At 38.2% G+C, this 25625-nt stretch overlaps 1 protein-coding gene across 2 annotated transcripts in view; it reads left to right on the top strand.

Annotated features, from left to right (window-relative positions):
• PDE7A (phosphodiesterase 7A) overlaps window positions 1–25625 on the top strand; it is a 140358-nt gene that overhangs the window by 91363 nt on the left and 23370 nt on the right. The window contains exons 3-5 of one of the 2 annotated variants that reach the window (XM_084619612.1): window positions 458–541; window positions 22468–22619; window positions 24045–24108. In XM_084619612.1, the coding sequence (XP_084475738.1) occupies window positions 458–541; window positions 22468–22619; window positions 24045–24108 (300 nt within the window). The remainder of the gene's footprint in view (window positions 1–457; window positions 542–22467; window positions 22620–24044; window positions 24109–25625) is intronic. The other variant, XM_084619613.1, reaches the window with a different exon arrangement.

Genomic DNA, 25625 nt, shown 5'->3' on the forward strand with positions numbered 1-25625 from the left:
ATTATTTAATATGAGAACAGAGGGTAACTAGTTTATTTGCTAAAAGCTACAATTTCTTGAAGTTAAATCTTTTGAACTATGCAAATATTCCTGCTTCGTGTGTTAACTGAGGGACAAATCAACTTTTAATATTCTTGTTTCTTGTCACATTAAGACGCATTTTTTTATCATAATGGTGTAGCCAAATGTTTTTAATTTCATCTGAATGCTTTTGGCCACATATGTTTAGGCAGGAAAGAAGTTGAGAAAAAGCATGCAGTTGCATGTTTAACAAATCTTCACACTTGTTTTGAAACTTCACCTCTAAAACAAAAAGCTTTGAGTAGGTTTATTGTATAAATAACCCTACGCCATTAAGTACATGACTTTTTATCCCTTGTTCAATTGCAGCTATGTTCAATTGCATTTTATCTCTGCTGCTCTTCCACTCTTATTTCACTCTTGACCCTATTTCTAGGAGATGTGCGAGTAAGAAGTCGGGCAGGATTTGAAACAGAAAGAAGAGGTTCTCATCCATACATTGATTTCCGTATTTTTCACTGTAAGTATTTGAAAGCAGATAAATGACAAATACATGAAGGCTTCCATTAATTCTAACTTCTGGGCCTCTAAAAATTAATGCTATAAGCTGCTTATGTAACAAGAAACTACTCTTGAACTTTTCAGAAAAATCTTTCCACCACTTCATCCTTTTATCCCAAAAATAGCACAGAAGAATCCCAATGCTCAGTATTACTTTATATTCTGAAAAGTATAGCTTAAACTTACGAACACATCAAGACTAGACACAGGTTTTTGAATGAAGTGAGGTATCATCTTGTATCCAGCAATGGATGCACTTATTATTTGCTTGGAAGAGACAAGAAGAGTACTTTTCCAGCTTTTACAAAGAGTTAGATGGTTCTGGAAGTGGAGACCTTACACGTCGGATTAAAATGGAAAAGATCTGCAGTAGGTTTCGGTGTCCCTGAAGAGATCTTAATCTTCTGAAAGGCTCCATTAATTTAGCACATGCAGATAATGCTGTAAATGTGGATGGGAGGGAATCAAACCTAAAATGAAACTTAAAGCAGCATAAGAAAATAATGAGCTTAAACAATTTGTTTAATTGGAAATGTGTTAGGAAACATAATTAATCTTTAAAAAAAAAGTACTGTAAACTTCAGTAAGAATTTGACTTTTTCTTTTTTCATTTTTCTTATGACTAGACATGCCAGCACTATGGTACAAAAGGTGCAGTATCCACAAGATAGTCCAATGGTTAGAGCAGTGACCTAGGATGTGGGAGACCTAGGTTCAATTTTCTGCTCTGCCATAGACTTCCTGTATGACCTTGGGCAAGCCATTTAGCTTCTCTGTGCCTCAGTTCTCCTTGTGTAAAATGGGGATGATAATGATTCCCTATTTCATAGGGGTATTGTGAGGGTAATATGTTGAAAGATTATGAAGCATTTTGGGGTCTACTGATAAAAACAGCTGTATAAGAAATAGTCATTATTATTTATTTTTATTCACTATGACGTGAACATTCAGTGAATATGCAGGTAATTTAAATTTTAACTCTTTAAAAATCACTAATAAATTAAATGTACAAATATGAAAGGTATTTTAAATGTCTTGTTACAAAGTATCCATGTACATTAGTGTGACAGATATCAGTACAGCTCTGTGAATATATTTAAGTGCAATGGGAGAAGGTGGAAAAAATCTTCTGTTGGCTCTAATTAAAATGTGGCTGTTATAATGACTTAAATGAGAGTGGCAGAAAAGAAAACCCCAAACCTGTTCCAGTTATTCCCTCCATTCCACTAACTTATTTTTAAAGTAGTCTAATTGGTGGTTTAAAACCCTTAAAACTAGTTATTAAAGTTACACAAAACAAGTGAGAAAACAAAGTTTGAAGAGTATGAGGTACTGAATTCTCCAGTGAAGGGGAATTTAGACTTTGTCACAAAAGCATTTCTTTTAAAAATTGGTAATCCTCCCAATGTTCAGCAAAATAAGACATTGCAGAAGTGATATGCAATTTATTAATGTTAAATTTTAAAATACATTTTATGAATGCAAGTCATTGACATTCTTCACATTCTTATTGACAAATTGATACAAAGGGGTACAGTTAAAAAAACAACACTTCTGTCTGGCATTGCTATCTAGATTTATGTACGGTGCTTATCACTGTGTCATCAGTCTAATATTTGTCCATCAGACAAGTCATGCCTCTGTTCACTCAGGCTGAGAACTCAACTTTTAGTAGCATTAAACTTGGTACCAAGAAATGTCTTGGCTACAACTTTTTCTTGAGCCAACTGTTGTGAGCTTTGTGTGTGCACAATTCCCCAGCCCTTCCTAGGAATGCAGGTGTGAGGCCAAAATGGGAAGGTGTACCTTGTTTCAGGCCCCGACCCCATGGAACAATTTTTTTTCCCTATAATTCCCCTGCAAATGGGTGGATTCCAGCCCAGTTTTTCTTCACTTGTAATTCCGCCATGTATCAATTGAAAGTAAATCCTTCCTTCTTTCCTCTCTGCAGTCCTGTTCAGGGTTTTTTCCCCACTCAGCCTCTTCAAGCAAAGGTGCACTGTACCTTACTACCAATTCAGTCTCTGGGGGAGACTAGCTTTGACCTCTTCTTCTTAGCCCCCTCATTTTCTTTCTCTGGTGATTCTAGGAGGATTTTGTAGGAAGAATATCTGTATTTAGTGTCACATGACAAAAACCCTGAAAAATTTCCCCAATTGAATATAAACTACCATTCAAGAGGAGAAGGCAAGCTTGCCATCTTTTTGCCTTGGGCAAATTTGAAGAGAATCCTTCCAGTCCATTCTTCTATAATAAAGATGTTTGAAAACAGGCTGTATTCTCTCTCCATCTGTTGCCACTAGGTGCCTTTATCACCCTCCTGAGAAGTTTCCTTCCATCCCCCCAAATCTGCATGTTTGATTTGACCTTTCATGGCCGAAGATAGGCTTGGGTTCACATCCCGCTCAAAAACAACCAATCTTTCCTTTAAAGAGACTATCCTGTTTTTAGCATCAATCCTCTGAATCTGCTTAAACTGCAAGAATAAGGAGTGAGAAGAGTTTTTGACTTGGAAAGTACTCACATATATGGAAAATAAGAGTTGCCAGACCTTTTTCTAAAAGAGGATTTAGCAGAAGTAGAATTGAAGATGGTATTTCAGGTTAGGGCATAACATAGATTTCTGTATAGGCATCATAACAGTTCACAGTTATTTTCCTTGTCATTCTTTATCCATCCAAATGTTTTTAGTTTCCTTTTTTCACAACTTCTGAATGTTGAGCTATCCACAATCACATTCAGGTCTTTTTCCTGAATTGTTAATCAGTTTAGAACTCAGCAATGTGTATGACCGAATTATTCTTTCAAGGTTGTATTTGTCAGCATTGAATTTGAACTGCCAGTTTGAGTTGCCAATTCAACTAGCTGCATTAGGCCTCTCTGAAGTTCCTCATCTTCTCTTGCATTAACTAACCTAAATTTTGTCATCTGCAAATTTTGCCATTATCATTACTTACTTATTTTTTCCATATCATATTAAATAATTACACTGGTCCTAGTTCAGAATTTTGGATCATCCCACTCTTAATCCTTTGCCATAAAGACCTTTTATTGCTGCTTTGTTTTTTCTCTTAACCAGTTTGTTCTGTGACAGTACTTCCTGTGATAACTTATGCTTCTTTGGTAGTCTTTTGTGAAAAATTTTATTTGAACTTCAAAACAAGCCTTTTAACAAAATGTCAACTTGTTCTTTTACCTGTTCTTTTCTTGACAGGTTCAAAGAATTCAAACAGTTTTAGAGGCACAGTTTTCTTGTAGCAAATCTGCTGTGGTTTACCCCTATCAGAACATAATCATGTTTTATAATTCAACAGTTTATAATTGTTAGCATTTCAACAAGTTTGACCTGGTACTAAGGTAAAATTTATTGGCTGTAATTCTTGGGATCGCCTCTAGTTCCTCTTAAGAACAAGGAATAATAATAATAATAAAAAAAGTACCACACTTGCTACTGATTGCACATTTTTCTTAGGAACTTAAAGAATGAAGTGGCGGAGATGCTAATTGATACACATGCCTATTATACCTGTACCTCTGCTGACATAAGAAACCCAGTCAGAAAAAGCCATCTGCAAGAACCTGTCAAAGTGCTTGGTGGAAGTTAATTTGTATGACATGTTCCAGGATTTTATTCTCCTTAAGGCCAGTTTATTAAGATTCTGCATTCTGACACACACTACCCTATGGATTTTGCTTTGGTGTCCTGGTGACATTTTTTGAAGATCACTCATATGTTACCTTTTCGGGTCCCAAATTCCTAGAAAAGATCCTTGTTTAGGACACCAGGTCTTGGGAAAGAGAACATCTCACTCTACCTTAGCTGCTGCTTCTTCATCTAGGCAAGAAGCCAACTTTCTATCATGACCCTCTGGAATCTGAGTTGAATGAGGTGAAACTAGCTTGATGTGACTATCCATCCCTAAAATGGATTTTCAGTGTCTGATAGATCTAATAGTTCCTGCATTGATTGCCCTTTGTCCATAACCATTAAGAGGCTTTCTGGGCACCCAGACAACCTTAATTCTGTCCTTTAGCGACACCCTACAGTAACAGTATATATATATATTTTTACTTTAGTCTGTGTGATCCTAGGTTAGATTAAACTCGCTTTTAAAGATACATTAGATTTTACCTTCTTTTTCCTCATGTTGTCACTGTAGGACCAAGTTAAGTTTGTTTGGATGCCCTAACTGTGCATTTCCATACACTTCACTCTTAAATTTCTGGTTTTATAATGACGATATTTACACTATCCCAGTAATGTATTTTACGCTGTCAGCATTAACTCATCAGTTGAGCTGGGCTCTAGATCATGTGAGGCTGGAAGCATAGGCACAGGCACAACCACCCGTTAAAAGTTGGAAGTTGCGGGGAGGAGAAGAGAACAACAAAATGACTGCCTATCTTTCTGGAAAGTAGTCTTTTCCTTTAGTGTGCCTCATACGCTAAACCAGGGGCTCCCAAATTTTTTATTAAGGTAACCACCAACTGAATTTTGTTGTTGTGTAGTGCCCTTATGTATATGCACACTCTGTCCCTGCACTGCAAACCTAATATTTGCCCGGTGTGGAAGAGTAGATCCTGGGGTGGGAGCGGAGAATAGGAGGCTTGGAGAGCGAGTTCCCCCTGCATTGGAAGCTACTATCCCACAGGACTGGGCCCATCTTCCCACTCCATGTGTTGCCACCTGGTGCTTCGGGCCGCAGTGCCACTCAATTTGGCCTGGCTGCCCCACTGTCATGACTTTGCTTGACAATCTTACAGAGCTACTAACTGTCCTTTTTGGTAAGAAGAAAGTCAGTTTAGATGGTCTTCAGAGGTTGTTATTGAAGTATTACTCTCTTCCCTTTAAGTAAAAACAAGACACTAAAACATGAAGGGAGGAAGAAAATAGTATTCTCTCTTGCTTTCTTGCTTGCAAAATAGCTGCTGGGAAATTGCAAGGCATAGCATGTGGCCGTATCAGGCACTCAGACATCTGGCAAACTCTGTTTAAGGCATTGTTTTTAGTTTTCCTTTCTGGTCATAGGTTCATAGCAGAGTTGCAAAAGGCGGATTTGTCTTGGACAGCTAAAACAGATTTCTTCAGAGTCAGAAGGCATAAAAAGAAGATGGGAAAGAGGAGAAACAAGGTGGTAAAGGAAAATGGAGCATGAGGGAGGAGGTGACAACAGTAACACAAGGTTCACATCTTTGGTATTTGATCAGGATTTAGTCAAACCTGATGGAGGTGACGGTGTAATCTGGCTCATTCTCTTTGCCCTGGTCTGATGAAGGCATCTTTCAGGATCAGGATGATGAAGGCCCAATGGTTTGATGGCAGATTCCGACGATGCAGCAGATACAGGATGTGTCTCCAGCCATGATGGTGAAGCCGAACTCCTTTCGGTCCACCTGCTGAGCTGTACCCCCAGATAAGCAATGCCCAGAAAGGGGTGGCAACATCATTCTATTAAAAATTAAGCAATCTAAACTCACCTTTAGTGTTTTCAATTATAAACATCACCTGTCTTTTCTAAACTCTTAGTTTATGTCAATCTGTGATGTTACTAGGAGCCTTGAAGACTTTTTAAACTTTATAAAAATAAGCAAATGGGAAGAAAAACTGGTACAAACAGATAGGCCTTTGCACAACATGCCCCAATTAATCTCTCCTATCCTCAAAGATGAGATAAGGTGCATCAAACACAGATAAGAGAACCTTGGAACCCCTCTTTATTGGAAAAAATGGAAGAGTGAATGAGCCAAACATTTTAGGAATAAGTCAACTTGCATGTAGGTGCCCCATTAAGAAGTTAGGGTAAAATTCACAATCAGTGTGGTCACACAGAAAGATCTCTGAGTTATGCTAACGTTTTATTTTCCCAATAAAAGTACTGAAAGGGTGCAGAACAGTAAAAATCTTGCATTCAAGAGACTTTGTAGGTAACTGTCTTTTGTTGAAAAAGCCGGTCGGGTTGTGTCCCATACAGTAATCCAGAATTGGATTATGAAGATTTGAAATAAATAAGGTAAAGTTCATGTTCCCTCTTTTAAGTGAAGATTTCTTGACTCTTGCTCCATGGAGCTTGAGGTTGGAGTGATACATGTCATAAAACCTAATTAATCTTCTAAGTTTTGAACACCACCTCTGCACAGTCCTATCCTAAAGAAGCCAGCAAAAATAGTTAGAATTAATATAATATCCCTGACGTAGTTAATTGGCAGCTTCTACCCTGAGATCTTTTTTAGAACATAAAACTTTTTTGAGATTCTTCTAATGTCAGATATTCTGCTCCTTTTGCTAGGTATCTTCCTAGGAACCTGTTTTGGAATGCAAAAAGAAAAGGAGGACTTGTGGCACCTTAGAGACTAACCAATTTATTTGAGCATAAGCTTTCGTGAGCTACAGCTCACTTCATCGGATGCATTTTGGAATGGGTCTCCTTCTTTCCACATCCCCCCCCCCCCGGAAAAAAAAAAAAAGTGAGCATATATGCTCTTCAACAGAGCCTATACTTTGTTAGACTTTTTATTATAAGACCTAGAGTTAGTTCTGTGGGCCTATCATTGAAGTTAATTAAACTGGCTCCTCTAGTAGAGGATAAGCCCACAATCTAACTTCATTTCCTTTCCTTTGAACCTTTGAGATCTCTTCCCCATTGCTGATTTACTCTGAAAGCCATTTTCTTGATGGCCTTCACTTTGGCTGTAAGCATGGTTTTTCTCACCTCCTACTCCTTAGTTGGTGTTTCATAATGAGAAGTTTATGCAGTTATTAAGACCATGTCCTCCTTCCCTGTCAACTATGATATGGACCTTAGTTCTGTTGCCATCTGCAAAAAACAACAACAACAAAAGGCAAAATAAAGGACTTGTGTTATCTTCAGGGCTCTATAGTTTTACTTTTATAGGACTAAAAAGTTCCAGGACACTCAGGAACTTTTCTCTGAACTTTTGCCAAGAAAAAGCCTTCCAGACTATTGTCCAGTGCATCGGGAAAAGAAGCAGCTTGCCTGGCCAGAGGGCTTGCCCAACCTTTGTATTTGTCTTTTGTTTGACTAAAGCAGCTGTATCCTCTGGGTATAGCGGGGAGAGGCTCCAGCTGCTGACATTTAGGACCGCCCCCTTGGTTGGTCTTATGCTTTCTGGTTGTATTAATCCAAAATTACCGTTTCAGCTGCAGTTGCTTCCATGTATCTAGTTCTCAGAATGCTATATTGGTCTGGACTTTTGCCTTGTTCAGTGGATGATGGTATGTCTGGGAAGATACACAGTTATAGGATTGCTAGTTAGATCTTATGTTGTGAATTGTTGCACTGAAGGTTGATTCTAACTTTCATTTCTTCAGTTTTATATCTGTCTTGGTCTCTTTGGCATAAATAAATGGGTGGAGCAGTCAGAGTTTAGAAGATATCACTATGGTAAGGATAGGGTCATCTAGAGAACTTTTTATTCAGTTACTGTTTTAACCAACTTTGTTAATGTATTAAGTGTCTAGCACACTTTGGGTTGGTATACAATCAATTCCTGTTGGAGAGTTGGTATTTAATTTACAGTGAAGAGGTACAATCCCTATGTTGTGAATCAGTTACCTTGTGCAACCCTTACTTGTTTTATCCTCCTGTTACCTCTTATTGTATACTTAGCTTGTATGCTCTTTGGGGTAGAGGGCCATCCTTTTGTGTTGTTGGTATCTAACAGTGATCCTTGAATGGGGACCTCTCAGCGCTAACTCTGTATAAACAGTTATACTGAGATGTAGGAAATAAACGTTGGTAAATATTTATTTTTTCTTTTTGATCCAGGTCAAACCGCACAAAGCCATGTTAGTCATATTAGTACTTCATCTGTGACAGAACAATTTTCCACATTGTTCACTTTTTAAAAAAAAGAACACTTCTATCCTTTCAGTTTCTGTGCTGTAAACAAAAGTGAACATCAAAAGTGGGATGACAGGTGAAGGTCTTTTTATAGTCATATCAGTACAGTTAAAAATATTAAAGATAGTGGTAATCCTTTATCTTTTAATCTTTTAGCAATAATGTTAAAAATGTTATTTGTTCTTTAAGTAATGTGAAAAAATTCCAATGTGACATTTACATATTGAACGTATATAAAAATATATTTAAAAGTGCTCTGTGCGCCAGTATAATCAAAAAGGCAATTTTGGGTTTCCAGGAATTGCTAAATAAGAAAGAATATTTTAATCCTTTACTATGTTTGGTTTTGAGATGGTAATGATGAATTTCCTAATGTCTTTGATCAGACTGGATTGGTGATCGGGATATGTTGATAACAGAAATCTGTCTAGTCGACTGTAGTAAAATGGTAAACTCTTATATTTAAATTCTGGTAATAGAATTGTAAAGTTACCTTTATTCCAAAACACTTTCTAAAGAAGTTTGAAATTCGCCTGTGAAACAGTGTGCTCTTTTCAAATATGAGATCTGTGTATTAATCAGAAAGTTTGTGGTGTTCTCCTGAGTTTTGTAATAGTGGTGGAGGGGTGTGTGTGTGTGAGAGAGAGAGAGAGAGAATTCATTCTTTCAAAAAATGAGTGGGGAGAGCACAGATGTAGTTAAGGGCAGTGTTTGCTATTCACTATAAACCCTACATTTAAGAAATTAATACTTCTACCCCCAAAAAATCTTTCCAGTCTCCTTGATAGGATTTCCTTTGCAGATCCCGACTGCAGAAGCTGCAAGGTATTCTTTATATGTCTTGGAATAACTTAAAGATAACTCTCGATGGCTACATGCTCTGATCCACGAATATGAACATTCCAGCTGTTCCTCTGTCTGTTGGTGACAACAGTCTCTGTAAGATTCCAAGTTAAGCATTTAATTTTAGGATTTTATTTTATAGTCTGGGAGCAACATGTACAAGCTAGTGATCGAAAGGTCAGGGAGGTGTCATTTGATTTGTGAAAATCTACAGAATCATAATTGAAATGATGTCACCCTCTGTGGCGTGACAGTGAGGACTCGCTTCCCCCTTTCTGCTCCAGTTCCAGGTCCTCCGATTGGTGGAAATCTTGATTGTACAGTGTCATCGGAACAGTTTAGTTTGGTATCAGTCGGAAGTCCTTTCTCTTGTGAACACAACGGTATCAAACATGACAAAGCTAGAATCATTATGTAGATACATATTCAAGAAAATGTTTAAAAATCAATGTTTTTAAATTCTACTTTAACACAGGGATGCACTGCTTACATAAAATACATCAATCTTTGGTAATCTTAAGGAATTGAGCCTTGACATGTGGGACTGAAAACATTTATTAATCAATGTCATCATCAGTATCCTCTCCATCTAGGGCACCACTACTAAGACACATTGTCACACTGATCCTCATCCACACCGTACTCTCATATCTCCATCCAAGGCTGGCTGCTGTTCAAATGTTTGCAGGGTGGTGAGCATCTGGTCTTTGCATATGAGCATTTAATTAGCTGAAGGATTGATTCGAGAGCACGTGGTATTTCACACATAACTGGTGTGATCAGTCCATCCTCCAAGATGTGTTCATACCTGATAGGGGAGGGTAGTTTTGGATTTGCTAAATCATCTAGAGCCATTCCATTGCTTGATAATTTGCCCTCTTGATAGCCGATATATATACACCCTTTGTTACTGGCAATTTTTCTCTTTTTTTATCTGCTTCTTGGAAAACCTCTACCAATGTAACTCTGCAAGTACCATAATGTTGGTCTTCAGATGGTAAACTCAGCATGTGACTGCTTCCAGGGCATTTATGATCTCATCAGTGATGGTGTCAGACATTCGGAGCACCTTCAGAGTGAGAGAGCCTTTGGAGGCTGAATCAAATACCTTCCAGTAAGATAATTTGGTCTTTCCAGCCAACCTTTCAGTAGGGTCACACTCTGAGAGAGCTTGGAAACCTGGCAATGTGGTGACTAATGGTCCCAGTGACAGGAACACATTCCTGAGGGATAAACAGCTATTCTATTCCCAGCAGCAGGCACAAAACCAGAATTTTGCAGATGTCTTTGGTATTGTCTCACAGAGGGCATTGGAACATCTGTGTCTTGTGCAAAAATCTGGAGTTTAGTAGCATCTCTGTGCCATTGATGGCATGCAAGATAATTTTAGGGCTTGTCTATACTTGCAGCTAAATTGGCATTGCTGCTATCTGTGCAGTGGTATAGATTTAGTGGGTCTGGTGAAGACCTGCTAAGTTGATGGGAGAGCGCACTATCTTCGACGTCTGTATTCCACCTTCCCGAGAGGCGGAAGGTAAGTCGGCAGGAGAGCGTCTCCTATCGACACAGTGTGGTGTTGACACTGCTTTAAGTCGACCTAAAGTATGTCAACTTCAGTTACCTAATTTACATAACTGAAGTAGCGTAGCTTAGGTTGATATGAAGCTTTAGTGTAGACCAGCCCTTAGTGTCAGCCTTATCTTGGGAACTACAAAGAAACTCTGCCAAACAGTGTGAAGCAGCAACTTCATTGTGCCATGTGATGAAATTCTTAAAGCAATTCTCCACATACTGGAGCATTTTTTCCACAAGGTATGTGATTAACTTGTCCTTTGTGCGAGTGTGAGACAGTAGCTTCTTCACTGGGACATCAACACGTTCTTCCGCTTTTTAAAACATCTTGTCTTTTCCAGCTTTTAAGGTATGCACTATTATTCATTTTTGTGGATAAATTGCTAAAAACAGTGTCCATATTTCAGTTCGTCTTCCATAAGTGCTCTGAGCCTTTCTGCTAAGCATTTGTTCCTTTTCAATTCCATTTAAAGCACATATCTCTCTGTATTTAGCCTCTGCATCAGTCATTGCCGTTACTTTCCTATCCATTAGCACCTCTGAAAGGCAATTTATGAACTCCAGCTGAGTTGCAGTAGTAAAATCAGTATTAGTTTCTGTTGCTTTTTCCTTTTGATGCAACTCATCACATACATTTTTGGTGCATCTCTCAATGTGATATGTGATGTTGTATGCATAGGTGTCTTTTGGGTCAATGCACTCACTTTACTTTCCATACAGTTCTCTCTAAGAGTGACTGCTTCATGCAGTTTTTCACTTGTCTGATATGTTGAAACTGCGCTTTATGGATGCCTTCAGGCTTCCGGCTTACCACAGAAGAAGCAGGTGTTCTCTAAATGCATGCTATGGGACCTACTGTAAGGCAAGTCTCTACCCCGACTGGCCCTTGTCCCAGCATCTTCAGCTTTTTCCTGATGCTCATGTATTTCCTCTCCAACCTTGCCAAATTCAGTTTATGGGTGCACTTCTTATAGCATGTAGGGTGCCACTAGGCATGGTGTTTAACCAACTCCTCCATGGTGGTATTCTGAAAAGATTCAACTGCTAGCTGGTACTTTTTGTCTCCCCATTGATGCCTAAAAATGGTCAAGACAAAAGTAAAAATAAGGATTTTGTAATAATTACAAGTCCAAAGTATTTTATGTATGTTTTATATAACTATGTGCACACCATTTGCAGATGGATTCCAGTAATTTCTGCTGACATCTTAATCAGTGCCTCATTACAACTCTTGGCATAATAAACAAAGCTGATAATCAGTCCCACTGAACTGCTTCTTTTTTGCCGATGATGACAAATCAACTTGAAGCGCTCCTTCCATTGATATTAATCTGTAACACTTAAAAAAAAATTAATTGGGTATCATGTTCTGAGCATTAACTGATAACACAGTATTGTCAGTCGAGGGCCACAATTTAACTTTGTGAAGGCTACATTGTTGACATGCCTGTGTTAAAGTATAATTTGAAAAGTTGATTTTTAAACATTTTCTCTAATACATATCTATATAATTGGTCTAGGTTTGTTGTGTTTAGTACCATTGTGTTCATGGGAGAAAAGGCTTTTGAATTATACCCAACTCGACCCATTTCTGACAACATTGTATTATCAAAATTTCTACCAACTGGAGGACCTGGAGCTGTGAGCTTGGGCAGCAAATCTCTGCTGGCATGCCACAGAAGGTGACACCACTGAAATTATAGTTTGGTAGATTTTTATGAATCAACTGACACCTCCCTTTATCTGTCATTAACTTGCCCACAGAATTACACAAGTTCCCAGGTTGTTAATACTTTATTTTGATATTACCACTAAGTAACTTTTGATATAGCATTAACTTCTTCCCTCCTACGGTTCATAAATGCATCTCTTATTTTGTTATGGTAGTTGGTGGTGGTATAGGAGCCTGGATAAATAAATAGGTCCCAAAAGCACCTGGGTTTGATGGAGCAGCACAATGTGAGTAACAAACTAGAATGTAAAGTTATTTTAAAATATCTCGAAAACTTAAAGGTGTTCAGTTCCTGTGGTTTTGGTTCCCTGAGCAAGAGGTCAACAGGACACAAAAATTAAGGTAATCTTGGTTTCCTTGTCTGGTCAGTGTTTGACATCTGAGAGCTCTGAAACAATACATCCGACAGTAGGACCCACTTCTTTCTTTAAAGACCACCAGGTTCAATATTTGTAAAAAATTATTTCCTCATGTAAAACACTGTTTAATACATTTTTTAATGCAGTCATAAGGGAGCTTAAAGAAATGTACCCCTAAAGATACTGATATTCAAAAATGCTGAAACTGAAGACATGGGTATTGTGGATTGGATATATTAAATTGTGATTGTGCAGATGCTTTGATCTGAACATCTTGTCTAATGTATCCCTTCATGTTCAGTACCTGAAATTTTAACAAGAGGAAAAGAATAATATTTCGATGTCCCAACAAAGACAAATTTGTGGACATATGTCCAGAATTCCAAAATGCTGACTTTCTTCTAACTCTTTGGATCATCTAATGTAGATACTTCTGTTTAACAAAAGGGTGTATGTACATACATACTAAAATTTAATTGAGCAGAGCAGTATTTTTTTGAAAGAAGTCTTTCTACCTTCCCTGTTGATATTGCTCCCATTAAGATGTTTATGAAACAAAAGTAAGTGAAGTATTGAATATCTCAAAGAAAACAGTGAACAGGGAACAATCTTGAAATATGATCAACCTTGGATATAAGACTTCTTTAATAAAAGTAACTGTGAGGGTAAGACCTAAGTAGACAGCAAGAAATGTGGCATACTGGCAAATTCACCAGTACATGGAACAAAGGCCCACAACCTGGGAGTCATTTCTGACACTTTCCTCTCCCTTGCTCCACACATCCAGGCCATTTCCAATCCTGTAACCTTTTTCTTTCCACATCTCCAAGACCGATTCTTTTCCTTCCATTCAGTCATCTAAATCTCTCATTCACTGCCTCATACCTGCCTTGATTAATGCTCTATCCTCCTCTGTGGCCTCCGTGGCATATGCAGTGCCCTCATTTAGTGCATACAAAATTTTGCTTTTTAAACTCCTGTTCCTTGTCTACTGGTTTGATCATGCAACTCCCTTCCTTGAATTTCTCCTTTTGGCAGCACATCCAATATTGTATTAAGTTTAAGCTTCTTGTCACCCCCTTCAAACCTGCTATTCTGTCCCTCCCTTCTTATCCATCTTTGCCAAGCATTGTATTGCCCCAGTCACCTCCAGCATTACTCCCAAGCTCACCTACCACTTTGCCAGACTTTTCACACAATCATCTCCTGGCTTTCCTCAAAGCCCTCTGTGTATTGTACAACCTCTTTGAGTTCATCCTGAAGGCCCCTAGTTTGCCCTCATTTAAGTCCTTTTTGGGGTATGTCACTAAGCCTGGGCTTTGACTCAGGTTTGAGTCCAGGTCCCCATTCTAGCTACAAACAAATCAATTCAATCCAGGTCAGCAAACACTCAGGACTCTGGTCCTAGGAACCTGTTAGAGGGCGGTGTGTAAGATCCTGAGTCCTGCTGTGACTTGCATCCAAACACTGTCATTTTGCAGTGTGGATGGAGGTCAAGCCGCAGATCTGCATCAGTGTCTGTAGTGCAGCATGGATATGTTAGTACAGGTGTGAGACTCATGTCCAGCAATTGTAAACATGGGCATACAGTGTACTGTGGTTTCTTAAGCCCAGGCTTGCAAACAGAATCCATGGGCCAGGGTCCCACAGACCTGGATTTACAATGCAGTGTACAATACCCCCAAAGACCCATTTCTGCTGTGCTATCTTTAAATGAATCAAATTATATGGAATTTAAAGGGTAGTACCTCATTTCCCTTACAGATAGCCAAATTGGCTTGTGGTATGACAAGTGTCTTTGTTAACTGTAAATTCTATAGCCAGAACTATGTATGTTGATTAGGAATAATGTTTGAATTACTATATGTGATCTGAATTCTCAGCTTTTTGATGCATAGTGTATGTTCTTTTACCAAGGACTATCCTGAAATTCCTGGATTTTGTATTTGAATTTGAGTACTTTTAAGATGGTTATTCTGTGTATATCGCATTCAAGTAAAAGTTGGAGAATTGGTGTTGTGATAGGAGGAGGACGAAGAAGGAGGGGAAAATTTCCCTTATCTGGAAGCTACCTTCCAATAATGGTAAAGGAGGTTTATTCCTCATGCACTAGCATTGCTTCAAGAGATGGGTTACAGGTCTGAGACACAAAATGTGGTGACAGGAAATTTGATTATTAGAAATATTGATAGGTTGATATGTGGTGACAAAGCCAACTGATGACTTGCCTACTGGATATGAAAATATTGGACATCTAGGCAAGCTTCTAGTGAATCCTGGGCAGCAAGTTGAGTAGTTGCAATATGTAGTGACTTAGGGGGATGTAGAAGGGAGGACCTGGAGTCAGACAGCTGCAGCGGCACAGGAGCTAGCAAACAGAGCTGTAAACAGGGGAGTTTGAGTGGGAGTTTGCAAGGGGGGTTTGTCTTGTGGTGCTTGTGTGGGGTTTGGTTTTGCTGTGGGTGGTGGTGTTTTGGTGTGGTTTGTGTTTCCCAGATTAACAGGATTTAGGTGGGAAGGCTATGACAGATTCAGAGGTGGCAGTGGGAGTGACCCATGTAGCAGATGACACAATGAAGATGACTGGATGTGGAAGCTGTGGTATGTACATGATCCTGGAGGGGGCACCTGGTAAGAGTTTTGTCTGCATGAAATGCCGTCTGATAGAGCTGATGGAGGAAAAGATCAGAGGTTTGGAGATGCAGGTGGAAAGTCTGGTAGAGTTTAGGAAGGGGTTTGAGCAGATTATGGAGCAAAGACATGAGGTATCTGAAGGGAAAAGCTCAGACTTGCAGATGGAAGCAGGACTAGGGAATTCTGAGGGGAGACTGGGTGAGGAAAGTGGTCAGTGGAAGCATGTGACTAAAAGAACTAGGCAGAGGAAAAGACGGGCTAGTGAAGGAGAAATAGAGCTTCAGAATAGGTTTGCAGAGTTGGAAAATGAAGAAGGGGCTCAGCAGGTAGTCACTGAAGGTGACAGGGCAAGGAAGAAGAGAAGAGCGGTTAGTCCTATAGGAAAAGGGGAAGAGTTAATGGAGATTACACCAAATATGAGCCCCAGGAGGATACAGGATGGGTTAAAAAGGATTACAAGGGAGAATGGGAATGGAAAGAACTTGCAGCCAGAGGGAACAGGGGATAGACTGGAGAATAGCACCGTCACTAGGAAAAGGCAGGTCTATGTGATTGGGGACTCTTTACTGAGAAGAATAGATAGGCCTGTAACCAGAGCTGATCCAGAAAATAGGAGGGTGTGCTGTCTTCCAGGTGCTAAGATACGGGATGTAGACCTGAGGTTGAAAAGGATTCTAAAGGGAGCGGGAAAGAATCCCCTAATTATCCTTCATGTGGGAACAAATGATACGGCTAGATTCTCGCTGGAAAGTATTAAGGGAGACTATGCTAGGCTGGGGAGGACGCTTAAGGAAATTGAGGCTCAGGTGATCTTTAGTGGGATTCTGCCTGTTCCTAGAGAAGGGCAACAAAGGTGTGACAAGATTATGACTATCAATAGATGGCTTAGGCAGTGGTGCTATAAGGAGGGCTTTGGGATGTATGGTCATTGGGAGGCATTCATGGATAGAGGACAGTTCTCTCGGGATGGACTTCATCTGAGTAGGGAAGGAAATAGACTTCTAGGATGGAGGCTGGCACAACTGATTAAGAGAGCTTTAAACTAGGAATTTGGGGGAGATGGTTGGGAGATGTCCAGGTAATCTCCACGCCAGAATTTAGCATAGAGTGGAAAGAAAATGAAGTAAGAGTGGATACAGCTGTAGGTAGGAGGAAGGGCAGTGTAGATGCAAGTCTAATAGGTTATACTGGTAGTAAAATAACCGTGCCTAATAGGGTACAGAATGTGAGTGAGGCCAAACAGCAAAAATTAAGATGTTTATACACTAATGCAAGGAGCCTAGGTAACAAAATGGAGGAACTAGAGTTACTGGTGCAGGAAGTGAAACCAGATATTATAGGTATAACAGAGACCTGGTGGAATAGTAGTCATGACTGGGCTACAGGTATTGAAGGGTATGTGCTGTTTAGGAAAGACCGAAATAAAGGTAAAGGTGGTGGAGTAGCACTGTATATCAATGATGAGATAGAATGTAAAGAAATAAGAAGCGATGAAATGGATATGACTGAGTCTGTCTGGGCAACAATTAAATTAGGGAAGAAAACTATTAGAGCCTCCCCTGGGATAGTGCTTGGGGTGTGCTATAGACCGCCGGGATCTAATTTGGATATGGATAGAGCCCTTTTTAATGTTTTTAATAAAGTAAATACTAATGGAAACTGTGTGATCATGGGAGACTTTAACTTCCCAGATATAGACTGGAGGACGAGTGCTAGTAATAATAATAGGGCTCAGATTTTCCTAGATGCGATAGCTGATGGATTCCTTCAGCAAGTAGTTGCTGAACCGACTAGAGGGGATGCCATTTTAGATTTGGTCTTGGTGAGTAATGAGGACCTCATAGAGGAAATGGTTGTAGGGGATAATCTTGGCTCAAGTGATCATGAGCTAATTCAGTTCAAACTGAATGGAAGGATTAACAAAAATAAATCTGCAACTAGGGTTTTTGATTTCAAAAGGGCTGACTTTCAAAAATTAAGGAAATTAGTTAGGGAAGTGGATTGGACTGAAGAATTTATGGGTTTAAAGGTAGAGGAGGCCTGGGATTATTTTAAATTAAAGCTGCAGAAGCTATCGGAAGCCTGCATCCCAAGAAAGGGGAAAAAATTCATAGGCAGGAGTTGTAGACCAAGCTGGATGAGCAAGCATCTTAGAGAGGTAATTAAGAAAAAGCAGAAAGCATATAGGGAGTGGAAGAAGGGAGGGATCAGTAAGGAAAGCTACCTTATTGAGGTCAGAATATGTAGGGATAAAGTGAGACAGGCTAAAAGTCAAGTAGAGTTGGACCTTGCAAAGGGAATTAAAACCAATAGTAAAAGGTTCTATAGTCATATAAATAGGAAGAAAACAAAGAAAGAAGAAGTGGGACCGCTAAAAACTGAGGATGGAGTGGAGGTCAAGGATAATCTAGGCATGGCCCAATATCTAAACAAATACTTTGCCTCAGTCTTTAATAAGACTAAAGAGGATCTTAGGGATAATGGTAGCATGATAAATGGGAATGAGGATATGGAGGTAGACATCACCATATCTGAGGTAGAAGCGAAACTCAAACAGCTTAATGGGACTAAATCGGGGGGCCCAGATAATCTTCATCCAAGAATATTAAAAGAATTGGCACAAGAAATTGCAAGCCCATTAGCAAGAATTTTTAATGAATCTGTAAACTCAGGGGTTGTACCGTATGATTGGAGAATTGCTAACATAGTTCCTATTTTTAAGAAAGGGAAAAAAAGTGATCCAAGTAATTATAGGCCTGTTAGTTTGACATCTGTAGTATGCAAGGTCTTGGAAAAAATTTTGAAGGAGAAGGTAGTTAAGGACATTGAAGTCAATGGTAAATGGGACAAAATACAACATGGTTTTACAAAAGGTAGATCGTGCCAAACCAACCTGATCTCCTTCTTTGAGAGAGTAACAGATTTTTTAGATAAAGGAAACGCAGTGGATCTAATTTACTTAGATTTTAGTAAGGCGTTTGATACTGTGCCACATGGGGAATTATTAGTTAAATTGGATAAGATGGGCATCAATAGGAAAATTGAAAGGTGGATAGGGAATTGGTTAAAGGGGAGACTACAACGGGTCCTACTGAAAGGTGAACTGTCAAGTTGGAGGGAGGTTACCAGTGGAGTTCCTCAAGGATCGGTTTTGGGACCAATCTTATTTAATCTTTTTATTACTGACCTGGGCACAAAAAGTGGGAGTGTGCTAATAAAGTTTGCAGATGATACAAAGCTGGGAGGTATTGCTAATTTAGAGAAGGACAGGGATACCCTACAGGAGGATCTGGATGACCTTGTAAACTGGAGTAATAGGAATAGGATGAAATTTAATAGTGAGAAGTGTAAGGTCATGCATTTAGGGATTAATAACAAGAATTTTAGTTATAAGCTAGGGACGCATCAACTAGAAGTAACGGAGGAGGAAAAGGACCTTGGAGTATTGGTTGATCATAGGATGACTATGAGCTGCCAATGTGATATGGCTGTGAAAAAAGCTAATGTCGTCTTGGGATGCATCAGGAGAGGTATTTCCAGTAGGGATAAGGAGGTTTTAGTACCGTTATATAAGGCACTGGTGAGACCTCACCTGGAATACTGTGTGCAGTTCTGGTCTCCCATGTTTAAGAAGGATGAATTCAAACTGGAACAGGTACAGAGAAGGGCTACTAGGATGATCCGAGGAATGGAAAACTTGTCTTATGAAAGGAGACTCAGGGAGCTTGGCTTGTTTAGCCTAACTAAAAGAAGGTTGAGGGGAGATATGATTGCTCTCTATAAATATATCGGAGGGATAAATACCAGAGAGGGAGAGGAATTATTTAAACTCAGTACCAATGTGGACACAAGAACAAATGGATATAAACTGGCCACTAGGAAATTTAGATTAGAAATTAGACGAAGGTTTCTAATCATCAGAGGAGTGAAGTTTTGGAATAGCCTTCCGAGGGAAGTAGTGGGGGCAAAAGATCTATCTTGCTTTAAGATTAAACTCGATAAGTTTATGGAGGAGATGGTATGATGGGATAACATGGTTTTGGTAATTAAATATTCATGGTAAATAGGCCCAATGGCCTGTGATGGGTTTTTAGATGGGGTAAGATCCAAGTTACCCGGGAAAGAATTTTCTGTAGTATCTGGCTGATGAATCTTGCCCATATGCTCAGGGTTTAGCTGATCGCCATATTTGGGGTCGGGAAGGAATTTTCCTCCAGGGCAGATTGGAAGGCCCTGGAGGTTTTTCGCCTTCCTCTGTAGCATGGGGCACGGGTCACTTGCTGGAGGATTCTCTGCTCCTTGAGGTCTTCAAACTACAATTTGAGGACTTCAATAGCACAGATATAGGTGTGAGGTCTTTTTTAGGAGTGGTGGGTGAAATTCTGTGGCCTGCATTGTGCAGGAGGTCAGACTAGATGATCATAATGGTCCCTTCTGGCCTAAAATATCTATGAATCTATGAAAATTTACATTACTAGAAAAAAATGTTTAGTTTCAAGGTTCTGCGGTAGCTATCTGAAATATTTCCAGTTCCATGTGCAGAAGTAGCTTTGAGGAATTCAAGTGTCTTGGTCGTAGTCTGGACTACAAAATTTTACCATGTCTGAAGAAGTTTTCCAACTTTGGAAGTTTAATCACAGTTACTTGATGCAATGATGAATGTCCTTAAACCTTCAGTTTTGTCTGTTATCATGATTGTTAGCAACTGTTCATATGTAATATTTTAGTGTATAGTAGGCGTAAGTGCATTGATAAGATATGTAAAGAGGAAAGACATTGTGAAACTTATTGGAGAAGGGAGATCTGATACAAAAGCAATGGGCTCCCCCTTTTCCGAGAGGGAACCAGACTGCTGAAACATAAAATTAATGAGGTTTAAAACTTAGATGGTAAGGAAGAAACCTCCCCATGCACAATTACGGAATAATCTATCTATTTGGAGGTTTCTTGTGCTTTCCTCTGAAACATCTAGTACAGTAAGACATGGTACTGTACTTGATAGATGACTAGTCTAAATCAGTATGGTACCTCCTATATTCTTAAACAGCATAATTTTAAAAAAGTAAAAGTAAAACAAGAAAAAGCTGTATTTTAAAAACCCCAAATGTATCATCTTTAAGGCCTTCATAATCAGAAGAAACAACACAGCTCAGTTGTGTTTTTTTCCTGCATGTCTTTAAATCTCTGTTCTAGAATGTAAGGTGTAAAGAATGTTAGGTTCTGAATATCTGTTGGTCTGCTCACTCTCCTCTGCATCATGACAACTTTAAGAGGTGAAAAGATTTGATTCTCAGACAAATGTGTCTAAAGAGACAAATTACTTTTTAAAAAAGAGGAGCCAAAGATAGAGGATTGAAAGACATGTTTCACTGAGATCATATTTTTGTTTGGGAAAATATGTAGCTTTTTTGTAATTTAAATTCTTTATACTGTTTTGATTCTTAAAAAGTATTTACAAGGATCTGGCACTGGGTTTCAAAGCCACCATAACATATTTGATAAATCAAACTAAACAAGGGTGTGTATGGTCTTGTAACTTTCTTGGGCTTCAGTAGATTAATAAAATTGACTTTTTAAAGGGCCAACTTCTACCTTCATTTACAAAATATTGTTAGAATGTTTGATTTTTTAAGAACAAATATTAATCTGCATTGTATCAGTGGTTTCTGAAATTAATCTGTCCACCCTTTGGCAAAGACAAAGGTATAGATTGTAAATTTTGGTTCTTGCTGCTTTGAAGCCTATGTATTTTGGAAATAGGAGTATTAACCCTGAGCTTCTTAAACATGAAATCATTTTATTGATAACTTCTCTGAGAAAAATGACAGTTTCAGTATAAGAATAGTCAACTTTTTCTTAATAGATGAAGCTGCCTGTAGAGGTTTTGTACAAAAGAAACTGAAGGCACAATTTGACCTTTAAGGTTTAAGGATGAAAATATATAAATCACTTTAGAGAACTTAAGCCATACTTTGATCTTGAAGTTCCTGAAATAAACCACCTGATATCCCTTTTTGGTACATTACACAGTGTAACTGCGGTTGAGGATGAGCAAAAATCAGTTGCTTTACTAAAAGTTATGTTCTAATAAAGGTGGAGTAGAATTCTTGGGCAGTATTTTGGATTGTTCTCTGAAAACAGGCTAAGAATGGTCTCTCTATAGGTTCCATTGTGTTCTGATATGGTACTTTGTTCATATTTTTACTGAGAACATCCCAGGAATAAGTAGAAATTTGGGTGCTTGTTTGGAAAAATTATTTGTTCTGGGTAGCATTTCTCAAGAGCACCTAAGTCACAGATGCTTTTGAAAAATTAACACAATTTCTAATTATAGGGTCAGAAAGTCTCAAGGTTTTGGTTGTTGTTGTATGTTATTTTTGGACACTCATGGCTTCTTCATATAATGTCATTGAAATCATATCCCACTACATGACTGTTTACATAGTTCAGTTCCTAGTGTGTAAGTATCTTATAAATGGTTGGTGGCAGTCATTACGTATTTGCACTTGTTGTTTTTGGAAAACATTGTCATTTGCAACACTGTTTTGTGATGGACCATTTTCAATAGGTCTGCTGTCTAACCTGACAGTGCTGGGCAACATGTGGTTATTCTTCAGTGTTCCTTAGAATACATTGTATTTTTAGTTAAAAGACATATGACCAGCATAGAGATTATAGATCTATTTCTCTTTACAGTAAGCTTAAATAGGAAACATTTGGTCTGAAACATAGCTCGGGGACTACTTAGTTGATGAGGATGTAGCTATTATAGATGCAACTGTACTTCATCTAATACCGAACACTGGTAAAATATAGTTATAATATTTTTTACACAGATTTTTCTCTTATTTTAAGAAAGACTTTATTTTCTTGTATTTTCTAGCAAATTCTGAAATTGAAGTGTCTGTGTCTGCAAGGAATATCCGAAGATTACTTAGTTTCCAGCGGTACTTGAGATCGTCTCGTTTCTTCCGTGGTATTACTGTTCCAAATTCCTCAAACATTTTAGATGATGATTATAATGGACAAGCAAAGGTGTGTTTTTAAAAATTGTTCCTAATTTTTTATAAGGAAAATTTGAATGCTTTATAACAATACAAATATCTTCCATACTGTAACAGTATATAAACAGATATGTGCAAGTAAATGTGAGCTTATACTGAGTGTGTACTGTGTCCAAAAAAACCACAACCCAAATAATTTTGCTTCAGGATTATGCAATTTAGCCTGTAAAACCAAAACCAAACCAAACGAACAAACAAAAGAAAGAACGAAAAAAAATAACAGTATGGTAGATGAATCATAGGCAGTGAGGAAGAACAACCTCTGTGCTGGGAGATAGTTTTTGAATATCCACATCTTATGAGGCATTTAATTTTTTGAGAACGACATCTGTTAATTCTCTTTTTATAAAAGCAGCAGATCATATCAAATGTGATTGAAATAACAATGGAGGTGGCTAAACTTTAATAGTGTCTTTTGTCAGATACGGTGTTCCAGACAAATACTTTTATGAAACAAACTAGATACACGTCTGCATACAATGCATATTTATTATATACATAGCCTCTTAATCTATTGAGGTGAACGGAAACCCTTTTTATGGATTCTTTTATCATTAATGCAGTTTTTTTCATATTGACCTTTTTTCTGAAGTTAAGAACAAAAATGTTACTTGCGATGAAATGACTATTTTAACAAAATATCTTAGATTTCTGTTTTCTGTGTGCTACTTTAATGGGGGCTTTTTGCCTCTGAGAGTAATTATTTGGAGAGCTTTGTGTGGCTAATAATTTCTGCAGTGCAACTTTGTTGTCCCAAATCTGGATATATTGGAATCAATTCTGTCAGATTGCTCCTTTTGTCAAGCCCTTTTAAACATCAATAGTATTTATTTAATGTTGTCATCTTAAAAAAATAGAGCAGTAATTCTGATTCAGTGTGAAACTGGACTGCTCATTGGTTACCAAATAAAAGCTTATTATTCACATGTTGTAAATGAAATGAGCATAAGTTCTCTGTGTTAGGATTCATTTTAGAATTCACTCCAGTTTTGTTTAGGGAGGGACAGGAAAACTCTTGGATTATGCATTTTGGCTCAAATATGTACTGAAGTATCAATCTTGTGACCACTCTTCTTTTAAAACATTTTTCTCTCCCTTGTTTGACCAAAAAGGGAAAGAGCAAAGGTGACTGCCCAGTTCCGTCAAAAAGATATCTAATATTTGAGTTATAGTGATTTTATTTGTAACATTGACAAGTGTTAAACAGTTTGAAACAATATTAGCTAGAAAAACATTCAGACCAAAATGTGGTTTACAAGTGGTAAACCTTTAATCTGTTTTCAATAATAGATGTTAAAATCCACAGCTGGCTTAGAAAGCGATAGCTTTTTTTGTGAGCTGTAATTTGATGCTAATCACATACTGAATGCAAATGTTTGTTTTTATTTGCTTTCAGTGTATGCTGGAGAAAGTTGGAAAATGGAATTTTGATATGTTTCTTTTTGATAGGCTAACAAATGGTAAGTTCACTTTTACTGCAGATATTCTTTTAAGCATGCTGTGCTGTTCTTAGGTAGGTTTCTTTCTACCATAAACTATCCATTAACATTTCACTTCATTTTCTGTGGGGAGGAATCGTACTTCTTGATTATACTTTAAAAAGTACAAATTTATTATCCTAGTGTTGTGACTAATAAAAGGCTTTTGGATAGTTGGCACTTTTAGTTTGAAAGCCTAGACTATGTGACCTGAAATCTAGTCTTAGTTACATTGCAGTAGTATTACTACTTACATCACCATATCCTTGAGTTGGTGTAATAGACCCCCTCAAGTGTTTGCTTCATAGCATAATTATTCTTTTTCTTTATCAAAGATCTTTTAAAACGTTTGAAACTCAACACCTAAAATCTGTGCTGCTTAGTTATAGAAAGCCATTAGTGTATATGGATTATGTCCACTAGGTGAATTATGCCAAATATGTCTTTTCCCCTGAGGAATTTAGTGTAAAGTTAGAATAGTTACAGTATAATAGAATACAGTATAAAAAAGCAGAACCGTGCATTATAGTCAGGAAGCTTTATAGAAGAGATGGGGCTTTAGAAGGTTTTGAAGGAGAGTAGGATTTAGGCATCCATAAAGTGGATCTAGGTGGTGCGCTAGGTATAGGGGCACCATAGAAGAAATAAATAAATCAATAGTGGGCAAAGGAAATGGTTGGAATAGGTGAGTATACAGACTTCAGAGAGCACAGAGGGTTGGTGGGGGACTGTAGAAAGAGTTGATGACAGAGAAAAGGTATATTGAAGTTATGGATAGCTTGGTAATTGGCGAGTAGACATGGAGCTTGATGCAAAAGTAGTAAAGCCAATGTAGGGAATCAGGTGGAGATAGGGTAGAGGTAGGGTAAGGTTGTCAGTAGATTGGAGGAAAGCGAGATGGGCATGTGAGAAACCAGCAAGTAGGAGATTATGGTAGACAATAAAATGAAATGGTTAGAGCATGGCTTAACATCTTGTTATACAAATGGAGAGAAAGGGATGAATTTTTAAAATATTGGAAAGGAATTGGTGGTGAAGGAATAGTTGGGGGAAAGAAGGATTGAAGATGACACAAGCTTTCATGTCTGGGAAATAGAAGGAGGGATAGTTGTGATGGTAACAATGATGAAGTAAAGGAGAAGAGGAGAAAGTTTTCGGGGAAAGATGAGCTCTTTCTTAATAATATTTTGTTGTGTTGGGACACCCTAGAGAAATGTGGAACTGGGTTGAAGAAGAATGGCTGGTAGTATATGGGACCACCAAAGAGAAATAGAAGAAAAAAAAGGCCATGGGCAGCAATCTGAGGGACCTTGTCAGAGGGTTAGACCTTGAAAAGAAACATTAAAGAATCAACCCAGCAAGGTCAGGGGCAACCCCCAAAGAATAGGATTCTGTCTTTCTTTTGTTGAAGGAAAGGTCTCGGCATCATATTTTATATTTTCATCTAGTGGAAGAAAATCAGTTTACTTTTTATCCATTCTTGTTATGGTTTCATTTGT

This window comes from Lepidochelys olivacea (assembly GCF_965140295.1).
Source record: "Lepidochelys olivacea isolate rLepOli2 genome assembly, chromosome: 2".
Taxonomy (NCBI): Eukaryota; Metazoa; Chordata; order Testudines; family Cheloniidae; genus Lepidochelys; species Lepidochelys olivacea.